Source organism: Fukomys damarensis, unplaced genomic scaffold (assembly GCF_012274545.1).
Source record: "Fukomys damarensis isolate Sample0158 unplaced genomic scaffold, DMR_v1.0_HiC HiC_scaffold_10, whole genome shotgun sequence".
NCBI classification, from domain to species: domain Eukaryota; kingdom Metazoa; phylum Chordata; class Mammalia; order Rodentia; family Bathyergidae; genus Fukomys; species Fukomys damarensis.
This window is the reverse complement of record NW_022900922.1, coordinates 32,891,254-32,901,894: the sequence shown is the minus strand read 5'-3', so window position 1 is coordinate 32,901,894 and position 10,641 is coordinate 32,891,254. Positions and strand designations below refer to the sequence as shown.

Genomic DNA, 10,641 nt, shown 5'->3' with positions numbered 1-10,641 from the left:
GCAGCCGAAGGCACCTCCCGGCTCCTGGGGCTGGAGTGACCCCGCCAGCAGGGTGCACCCCGTGTCCTTGCGTCGGGGGTGGGGTGGGGGTCAGGAGAGACTGCCAGCAGCTGTGCCATAGCCTTCCCACGGCCGCACGGCCGTGCCAGTGCCTTCACTACTTCCGATCCTCCGCGTCGGCGGTGTGGTCTTCCCCAGAATGACTCAGCAGACCCGTTTTAATGAATTGTCGGGAGCACTTCCCGTCTAAGCATTAACTTTACCTTTTGTATTGGTGTGTGCGCGCTTGTTTCTGTGAATCTGTGATTGTACTATTTGTTCTGTGAGCTGGAAACAGAAGAAAAAAAACACACCGCTGGATACCCATAGCTAATAACTGGAAGCAAACGAGGTGAATTTCACGTCAGTGGCCAGAGCGGAAGTGGGTGCTGTGCCGACTCCTCACACAGGGGTTCCTCTGTGTGACAGGAGTTGCGATCAGGTCCTCGCTATCACAGGATGTGGCCAAGGAAGGTTGCGATGTTACTCAAGCCAAAACCAGGAAAGACATGTAGCTTCAACCTCATATGTTGGAAGTGGTCACAGTCCAAATTTCAAGACATCTGTTCTTAATTTACAGAGAAGTCACCTCCCCACCGCCTGACCTATGGAAGATAGGCTTGGGTGTTACACAGTTCATCCCCTCCCTGTTCGGTGTATGTTGTTGTTGTTATTATTATTATTATTATTTTATTATTATTTTTAGTTCACCAGTTTGCTGGGCTCTGCAGTCAGCAGAAACAAGTGGGCAATATTTGTCCTGGGAGACCTGCGCCACCCCCCCCACCCCAGTCCCGTGCCAAGTGCCTGAAGCTCTCGCCAGCGCGCTGCAGTGACAGCTCATCTACTGTACCCAGACAAGCCCTCTTCAGTGACTGTGGGGTCCAGCGGGGCGCGGGCCCTGCCCAGGCAGCTTCAGAGAAGGCCAGGCGCCCTGTCTCCCTACCAAGCCCACCCCGTCCCCGCCCAGGCTATGCTACTGTCCTTTGGAAAGCAAGGAAATACTACTACTGGTAATAAACTACGAGCAAGGTGTGGGACAGAGGTTTGTCAGCCCTTCCTGGACGTGGGGCAGAGCTAGAAGATGACCTGCTGTCGCCAGTCCTCTGGGGCCTGTTCCGGCACAGAGAGGGGAGATCGCTGAGCACCCGCCGCACAGGGATGCAGCCCTTGGCTGCCACCGGGCCCTGCACCTTCCTCCTCTCCAGGGTGCGGCTGACCCGGAGCTGTGGAAGGTCTCTGCAGATGAAGCGGTCGAGGTGCACACGATGTTAACTGCTCAGGGTGCGTGACCCAGCCTGAATGAAGTTTCCTTTCCTGTAGAGGGGAGTGCACATCATAACCAATGATCCCTTGGTGTCTTCTAAGTTAAAACCAGTTCACGCATCCCTTGGTGGTTTTTTTATTATTATTACTACAGTTGTTTTCATTATCATTATTTGGGGTTTCTCGTGTTTTGTTTTTCTTTGCAACTCTCCACACTAAACTCTGCATACTGTGGGGAGAGGCCAGGACTAAACTCCGCTGCGGTGATGTAGCTGGGCGCATGGCCCCAGCGCAATAATCACTATCAACTTAAAGCTTTACTTAGCCTGGATCTGTACCTACATAGTCAGTAAGGTCTTGCCACGTTTTCTTAGTGAGGTTGAGAAATGTATTATTTGTTTGTTGTTCCCCCCCCCATATTAAACTGTGAAATTTGTGATTTGTTGAAACGCTGGGTGAATCATAGCTTAGTTTGCATGTCCAGCTAATTTGTTTCTATACATTTTGTTTGATTCTCTTTCTCCTTCTCTCAGGGCTTTTACAAAATATATATATATATACATATATATATGTATGTATGTATGTGTGTGTATATATATATATATATATGGATCTTCTGAAAAGTTTTTTGAGGTGCAAGTTGTTTTCTCTTTTGTTTTTCCTCTTTGATTAATGGACACAATGCTGAGATTCAATCACTACAGGAAGCACCTGGCTGTGAGAACAGAACAAACACCCAGGAGCTGTTTGCAGACAGCCCCCGAAGGAGGCCGGCCTCAGATCCAACCGCATCGTCTCTCTCCTCTCCCTCTCCAAGAAGGAAGTTGATCCTAGTGATTTCAGCCCATGCATTCAACAGGAAGCAATAATAAATATGTAGAATTCATATTTTTCTAAAGGGAACTTAAAAACTGCTGCTACATGTCATGTACAAAAAAGGTTAATGCCACGTGAACAGAGAATCACAAGTTTGGTTTTGGTACTTTTTGTTCCTCTTTGTACTCAGTTGTATAGAACTTCCAAATCCAGAATGAAAAGAAAGCTGTTCTGTATCGAACCATCTAAGCAATAAATGTCATATTTTAAAAGCGGCAGATTGCCGGTCACACGGCCGTCCTGTGACTTGCTGTGCTCTGTGCCCAGACCTGCGGCCACTCATGTTTGTTTGGTACTTTTTGTTCCTCTTTGTACTCAGTTGTATAGAACTTCCAAATCCAGAATGAAAAGAAAGCTGTTCTGTATCGAACCATCTAAGCAATAAATGTCATATTTTAAAAGCGGCAGATTGCCGGTCACACGGCCGTCCTGTGACTTGCTGTGCTCTGTGCCCAGACCTGCGGCCGCGGGGGCCGGGCCACTGGGGTGCGTGCCTGGCCACACGGTTGTCCAGGACGGTCGGCCCCACATCGCGGTGAGGCTGAGCAGGACAAAGGGGCCGTGGGGTGGGAGCGGGGTGGTTTGCCGTCCAGCAGCCTGAGTGGTAAAGGAGACGCAGAGGGGCAGGGCCCCAGGCCGCGTCCCCCAGGGCTTGCCCCGCTTGTGGGCTTGCCAGCTCCACGGCGGCTCTGGACTGGTTGGAGATCGGGTCGCGCTGGAGTCCGCATTCTCCCACGCGGCTGGGGTTGCGGGCAGAACGCCACACCTGGCCCCAGACGCTATTCTGAAGGGGCCTGTCGCCTCCCAGCTCTGCTCCCCGAGGAGGCCGGAGGGAGGGCCCGGGTGTATTTTAAACTCGTAATTGAAGGTTGCTCACTCATGGCAACAAAGTTGAACCCTCCCAAGTCCAGGCTGCCAGTCTACGTCTTAAATAGGAAACAAGTCCCTCCTTTTCCGGGTTCCTTGGAAAAAAAGCCACTGCCAAACATGACGCCATCAGCCCGGCTGTCTGGGCGGCAGTAACCGCGCGGGCAAAGGGAGGCTGCAGCAGCCCGGCCCTGCCGCCTGCCAAACCCTCCACAGCTCTTCTGTGAAAGGAGCCCCAGATAACGTGGAAAGTTGCAGAATTCTTCTGAGACAGGGTCTTGTCGTGAGGACTTCAGGCTGGCTCAGTTTCCTAATGCAGGAATACTTGCGGTCATCTCTCCTCTGCGTGCACGGCTGTGGCCTCTGAAATGCGCAGGCGGACTGGACGGTACCGCCTGACCACCGTGAGTCCCCAGGTCTCATCTCCGTGCACCACAGCGTCACAGCTCAGCCCTGGATGGGATACAGGGGCTCAGCCAGTCCCAGAGCCCCGAGATCCATTCTTCCCCTGCCAGCTCAGCCCCGGGACAGTTCCGGGGGCGCTGGCTGCGCATCCTGGGCCCTGGTTCTGGGCGGCAGCAGGGCCGCCGCCTTCAATGCCTTTTAGCTCTGAGGTCCGAGGTGCGGGTGCCTCTCCCGGCACCCACGGAGCGGCCGCAGAGCTGCGCGTCCTCGGGGGCATCCTCCGGCCGATCTGTAGGTCAGCCCTACAGGAGGCTGGAGCTGCCACCGAGGACCCTGTTTGGGGGCACCTGGGCGGGGCCGGTCTAAGTCCCCGCCGTGCATCCCGGGCCCTGCCCCTCTGCGTCTCCATCCGCGACTCCTGGAGCCCCGGAGGGGACACCCGGCAGCTGAGGGGACTTGGGCCTCCGCGCACTTCATCTCGGACACGGCGCGAAGGGGAGCGCAGTCCCCGCACCGTGGGACTGGGCCTCGGTTCCTCTACAGAGCTGGGAAGGGAAAGGTGGGCTGCGAGTGCCCCGGTATCTGAAGGTAGCGGCCTGCTTCGCGGTCGCCGTCCGCCCTCAAGGGCGAACTTGAACTTTCCTGGGCCGCGTGGGGGTGCCCGGCTGGGAACCCGGCGCGGCGCCCTCTGCCGACGGCGCCTGGAATTGCTCCCCGCCTGGCTCCTCTCTTCCTTGTGACCCGGGGTCTCAGGCGCGACTCTCATTGTCATCGCGCGCGCTGGACCCAAGTTCAATTCTTGGTGTTATTTAGACAGGATCCCACTGTGTCGCTTAGGCTGGCTTTGAACTGAGTTAAAACAGCAGGGACAGCGGGCCGCACCTCTGTCCTGGTTTAAGCTTTCTGTTTTGCGGGGGTTAGGGGCGTGCTACAGATTGAACCCAAGGCCTTTACACTCAGCCATTTTTTATTTTTATTTTTTAAAGGACCTTAAGTCACTAAGTTGCCCAGTCTGGTTTCAAACTTGCAGTCCTCCTGCCTCAGACTCCCAGAGTGCTGAAACTTCAGGTGTGTATCCAACCCAGGCTTAGAATCCTAAAGATAGAAGGGGTCTTGTGTATTTTTCAGGAACTTGGAGGCTGCCTGCCTCCAAGGCAGTTTGGTAATAAAATGAGGGGTCAGGAAGGGCTGCTTAAACGTGAGAGATGGTTTCTCCTAAATCACCCAGAGCCCCGGCCACATGTGTACCCAGGGAACAGCAGGACATGCTGCCCATGGGCTGATCATGTCCCCTGCCCTTCACTCGTGAGGTTCGGGACACCCGGACAGGATAGAGTTTGGAGACAGGTCTTCCAGGAGGTAAAGATTGAAATGAGCCCACGAGCCCTGGGCGGTGTCCTTCTAAGGTGGAAAGACAGGAGGAGCCAGCCGCCCGGTCTCCATCCCAGCCTCCGGGCCATGAGATGAATGTGCCCGGTGAACAGCTTGCTCTGTGGCAGCCCAGTGACTGCCCAGCAGTCAGATGGTCCTGGGGCCAGCGGACAAAGAGGATGCTCTTCATTCCAGCTGCACTTGCCAAGCCAGAACCGTGGGTCAGGTAAGCAGGAAGCTCTCTGGTAAATGTCAGGGACCATCACTAGCTGTCTTAGTCACCTTCTCACCACCACTGTGGGGACACAATACCTACACCCACAATGTGAGGAGGAGGGGTTTACTAGGGCCCACATTGTCCTCACACCGTGAATTTGGCATGGCAGAGGGGCCTGGCGGACGAGGACTGCTCACAGCTTGGTGAACAGGAAGCAGAGGGTCAAGTGAAGAACCAGGGAGAGAAGCACTTCCGGGTCACACCCAAAATGCCTCCACCCATAACAGCAAGGCAGCTCTGAACCCCGGAACCCCCTCACCTTCCCAAAGCCCCACTGTGAGCCTGTGGGGAACATTTTAGAACTTAAGCTACAGCACCAACACTACTGTCCACACTTGGTGCCATCTTAAGTGTTCCCAGAAGAACATACAGGGCGAGGCCCAGGAACAGTGCCAGGTGAGTTGTAAACCAAAGTGACAGATCTTTTCTAGGTACCTCTGGTACCACGCAGGGTGTGGGAAGGGCTGCCTTAGTCACATTCTCTTCCCCACCTTTCATTGCAGATATCTTCACAGCATCCAGAACAAGAAGAAAGGGGTCTGTTTAATTTTGTTGAAAAGGGGAAATGCCCCTGGCCTGCAACTGGGTGGAGCCCTCAGTCCGCTGTGACAAGCCCAGGGCTTCTGGTGTGCTGCTGGGTGACAACCACTGGTGTGGCACAGGTAGGGACTCCAGGTCCCACTCAGAGCCCACCGAGGAGTGCCCCTCCCTGCTAGCCGTTGGGTTTGAATTCACTTCAGAGTCTCCTGGAAAACTGCAGCTTCTGGGCCAGTCCCTGATGCTCATTTAGCAGGAGTCAGGGTGTGGATCTAAAACGTCCCATCCTGCGTGTCCCAAGATGGGGCTTTTAGAAGCTGATTGGATCCCACAAGCTGTAATTTCATCAGTGACTTAATGCACTAACAGATTTGATGGCGTTTGGGGAGGTGAAAGAAACTTCGGAAGTGGGGCTTAGTTGGAAGGGGTGGTGCGTGTGGGCATGGTTGTAAGGACTGCATCTTGTCCCTGTCCCCTTCCTCTCCTGCTGACATCCTCTGCTTGCTGGTCACCTTCACTCCTGACAGCTGCCTGGAGACCATGGACTGAACCGCCCAGAACCATGAGCCAAGATGACCTTCTCCTCCCAGAAGTTGTGTCCCAGCCACACAAGGGGCTGAGGATGCCTGTGGATCGCGGCTGGCCTCCTCAGACGGAGAGTTGTCAAGGATTTTCTTTCCTGGATGTAATGCTATGTCCAGTGGCCCTGGGTCCTCCTTACCTTTTCCTCCTCTCTACCCAGCCCCCTCCCACCCCGCCACCCCAAATGTGTTCCTGCTGCAAGTGCTCTCAGGTGGCTAAGGACAGGGACCTCAGCCCTGGCCTGGATTCCTTGGGCTGGCCCTCAGCGCGGGACGCACTCACACCCAGACTTTTCACCGGTTTCACTCCAGTTGGCTTCCTCGCAGTCCAGCTCACCCCGGATCACACTGAAAGACCCAGAGGCCTTGGGGAGCCGGCCAGGTGGGCCCGTGCCTGGGAGGCCCAAGGACACGATTCATGCACCCGCCCACCTGCATGCCGTGCCAACAGCTGGGCCGCCTCCGTCCCTGGCCTATTCTCTCCTGCCTCAGCCTCCACCTGTGTCCCAGGGGGACCAAGCCGGCTCCAAGGACCCTACAGCATGGGCCCGGGCTGGCGGGGACCCCATCCCCATCCGCAGGGCTGGCAGTGGGGACAGCTTCCTGCGAAGTCTGCCCCAGGATCCACAGCAGCTGCTCCTCATGCGCCAGAGCCCCCCAGGCAGTGAGCTCCTGGTCTGGCGCTATCCCAAGCAGGTGGCTGGGCCTGGGCACAGAGGGGTCCTCTGGAGCGTGGGGCCGTCAGTGCATCTCCCTCTGCCTGCACCTGGGAGAGCATGAGGAGAAATGACCCTGCAGCAGATCCATGCGGGCTGGGCCGTGGGCCCCGGGGTGGCAGGGATAGGCCGCTGCGGTGACCCCTGAGCTGCCACACTGAGATGAGCACAGCGTCCTTCCTGCTGCCCCTGCCAAGCGCCACCAGATGCTGACGGGGGCGGGGGTCCTGTGAGGTGACAGGGAAGAGAGGCGCGAGTGGGACGCCCCTCAGTGACCAGAGTGCAAAGCAAGTGCTTCCTTAGCCAACAGCTCAGTGCCCACGAGGCTCAGAGCCCAGCCGCTGGGGTGACCGGGACACGGGGCGCGGTGGTGCACTCCCACAGGCTGTGGCAGGAGGACTGCGAGTTTGAGCCCAGCCTGGGCAACTCGGCAAGACTGTCTCAAAATGAAAAATAAAGGGCTGGGGGTGCAGATCAGTGTGAAGGCCCTGGGTTCAACCCCCATCACCGGGAGGTTGGGGGGGTGAGGTAGGCGGGGCTGGGCCAAGCAGAATCTGTAGCTCAGGAGACACAAAAGGTGGCAGAGGCCGAGAACGGAAACAATTGCCCTCCCACACAGCACCATGGGGACCCCTGTGTGGCGGGGCAGCCCTGTGTCTGCCGTCAAGTGAGCTGCAGGCAGCCTGCCTCGATTTACCCAGAATGGTGTGGTGCACCTCCCTGGGGTTGAAGTGGGGAATAGGGAAAAGAAGCAGCAAGATATATCACTTGCAATACAAATTCCCAGCATGGTACCAATAAAGATTTTAAAATGCAAGGGAAAAAGACCCTCCCTTGACAGCAGGAGAGCGAGGCGGGCACTCCCTGCCCCAGACCCCTTGGGTCCCACGGCGGGAAGAAACCCAGCTAGCACCTTGGTGGGGGATCAGGCAGGGAGCCCAGGTCAGACTCTGGGACACCCCACCTGGCCCTGTAACAGCCAGCTGAATCCTAGCTCCAAAGCTCGCCAGCGCCTACGGGTTAAATCACACATCTGGAGCGACAGGACTGAGGTCTATGGCCAGGTGTATTGTTGCATTCCCAGAATCCCAGCACTCAGGAAACTGAGGCAGGAGGATCACAAGTTTGAGGCCAGCCAGAACTACACGAGACCCTGTCTCAAAAATTAGTAAGAGAAAACAAACTAATAGCCATTGTTTTAACCTTTTTCTCTTAAGTCAACCCTCCAACCCTTTTAATTATGTAATCCAACAAAATCTGGGAGGTTCACAACATCTTCATAAAGACAGTGTTTCCTTGAAGACAGAATTACCTAAGGGGAATATTGTGGGAAAATGTATTTTAAATCTACTGTTGGCTTGGCCGGAATGAAAGATGGGGTTGTTATATAGCAAACCCCGGGGCCTCTACTACCACCTACACCCCAGCCAAAAATATGATTCTGTTATTTTCTATACAGGGAATGAACCCAGGAAGTCCTGTGCTACCTCCCCAGCCGCCTCTGTTTATGAGACAGGGTTTCACACTGCAGCCCAGAGTGGCCTGGAACTTGCCAACCTCCAACCTCAGCCTCCCAGTATTTAGGATTACAGGTGTGCACAAACCTGTCCTGAAGGGCGACAGAGGTGACAGCTCTCTTCAAATACACAGGGTGTTTCCTAAAGGAGATGTGGGGCTCTGGCAGAGGACGCAGCAGGGGCTGAGCCCTGGAAGAGGGGGCAGTGGCCTCGGAGGTGACAGGAGTCTCAGGACGGGTGTTAAGGAAACAGGATGCTAGTGCCGCGCTCGGTCTCCTCTACCCAGACCCGACTTCCCACCACCTGCGGCCTCTGATGCCACCCGACAGCCAGCGGGGATGGCCCTGTGGGGACGGAGGACTGCAGCGGCTGGTGACTCAGTCCAGCACAGTCCCGCTCACCTACGCGGGGCCAGCATCCGGGGGCGGGGAGCACTCAGCCACTGCTGTGCCAGAAGAGGGCAGCAGAGCACAGGTGACCGGAGCGGCCCCAGGCGAGCCTTTGACTGAGGACCCTGGGCAGCCAGCAGAGCACTAGGCAGACGCTGCCTCTTCACTGGCTCTAGGACAGGCGTCTCCCTGGGCGGCCTGCCTCCCCCACCACGGTGTCATCCCGCTGTTCCCACCAGCACCGATCTCTTGCTTCGAGGCCCCACCATGATCTATTTCAGACTTTGCAGACCCGAGACCAAAACCAGGTACCTGCTACGTCAGATCCCCAGTATGGTGAGCCATCATGGTAAGCCTTGACATAGGCCTGGCCATGATTGAACTTTGAGTCACCCCGCCGGCACTGTCGCCCATAGCAATGGGCTAGTTCAACTGGTGGTCTGACCTGTTGCCTAGCAAATGTAGCCCATAATACTTGTTTTGTAGAACCTTGTGACCTTTCCAGTCTGCTACACCCTGTTTGTATTTTTGGTTTCGGTTTTAGCCTATAAATACCCCACCTTGAAAAATAAACGGGGCCTTGCTACGAAGAGAGCATGAGCCTGGAACTAAGTCTGTGAGACTGTTTGCTCTCCTGTTGTCCCTCCCTCGGGTTTGGGACCTGCTGGCAGGATCCTGACGTCGCGGCTCGAGACACCCAGCCCTGAGCCACACCCTGGCCCCCTCTCCTTTCCCTTCCTTCTACAGAACTTCACCTCATGGTCCCAGCACCATGGGAGGCTGAGGCAGGAGGATCACAAATTCGAGGTGGGTCACTTAGCAACGTAGTGAGACCCTCTCTCAAAATTTTAAAAAATGCAGGGGTCTGAGGATGTAGCTCAGTGTACAATCCCCAACATACACACACACACACACACACACACACACACACACACACACACACACACCCCTTAATTTTCTTTGGATAAGCAACAACACATCCAAGTTTTTAAAATTGGCTCATTTTCTTCTGGACTACAGAAGAGTTGTCCCAAACCACTGAGATTATTATACTCACCATACAAGGCTTAGGTGAATTTAACATTCACATTTATTGCTTCCATTATAAAATATAAGCACATCACAAACATTCCGAAGAAGAGGAAGGACCCAGCACCCTAGCACAAAAACTGCTGCAGCATTCTGATATATTTTTTAGACTTTGGACCAACCCGAAATTTAACAGAGTGTCCTAAGCACTGGGGAGAAGACACAAAAATGTTGGTTGTTACTGTCCTAATGTTTTGTACTCTTCAAAAACATTTTCTTTGAGTAGAAAAAACTGCAAACTGCACAGTTACAGACTGCCTGAGGAGTTTACATGCCTTCCGGCCAGGTTGTCAAAGAACCAGGATTGAGCTGGGGTAGGAAGTGCCCCCCAGAGCTGGTTCCTGAGGCCGCACACCTGTCCACTCCTCACCCAGGAGCACGACCCGGTTACTGAGGTATCAACATGTCATGCAGAGGGTGCGCAGGCTTTTACACCAACTTGCAGGGGAAATTAAGATCAAATCTGCGGTATTTTTCTTCCGGCTTAGTAGCGTTTGAGATGAGCTCTGCGCTTCTCATCCAGGCCCACGGTCACACAGGGACACAGGCTCACGCCGCACATGCGCACTCAAAGGACAACAGCCAGAGAGACAAAGATGCCACCAGCAGGGCCAGTGAGCAGCAGCTCAGGCCGTGGGAATAACCGGGAAAGACAGGCACTCACTGCCCCGTCGGGGTCACCAGACCTGTCTGGACACTTACGGAGCAGGA

At 55.1% G+C, this 10,641-nt stretch overlaps 2 protein-coding genes across 4 annotated transcripts in view; both read left to right on the top strand.

The window, feature by feature from the left end:
- The window catches only part of Rreb1 (ras responsive element binding protein 1), a 119,192-nt gene extending 115,988 nt beyond the window's left edge, over positions 1–3,204 (top strand). Inside the window, 2 exon segments of the mRNA XM_033761790.1 lie at positions 1,167–1,298; positions 2,638–3,204. Of these exon segments, the coding sequence (XP_033617681.1) occupies positions 1,167–1,298; positions 2,638–3,204 (699 nt within the window).
- Positions 3,205–3,377: 173 nt separating this feature from the next.
- Positions 3,378–7,378, top strand: LOC104861397. Of its 3 annotated transcripts, none has more exons than XM_033761931.1 (5): positions 3,378–3,452; positions 4,860–5,050; positions 5,211–5,497; positions 5,605–5,763; positions 6,166–7,378. In XM_033761931.1, the coding sequence occupies exons 4-5, from the start codon at positions 5,667–5,669 to the stop codon at positions 6,885–6,887; spliced, it is 819 nt and encodes a 272-aa protein (XP_033617822.1). In that variant the 5' UTR covers positions 3,378–3,452; positions 4,860–5,050; positions 5,211–5,497; positions 5,605–5,666; the 3' UTR covers positions 6,888–7,378. The 3 variants fall into 3 exon arrangements, with proteins under 3 accessions (XP_033617822.1, XP_033617823.1, XP_033617824.1); XM_033761932.1 differs by lacking the exon at positions 3,378–3,452 and adding an exon at positions 4,489–4,521; XM_033761933.1 differs by lacking the exons at positions 3,378–3,452; positions 4,860–5,050 and having other exon boundaries at positions 5,059–5,497.
- Positions 7,379–10,641: the final 3,263 nt, after the last annotated feature.

Coding starts and splice junctions, on each gene's coding strand:
- LOC104861397 (XM_033761931.1), top strand. CDS start 5,667: ATGCCCCTGGCCTGCAACTGGGTGGAGCCCTCAGTCCGCTGTGACAAG. Junction 5,764..6,165: donor CAACCACTGGTGTGGCACAG/GTAGGGACTCCA, acceptor CACTCCTGACAG/CTGCCTGGAGACCATGGACT.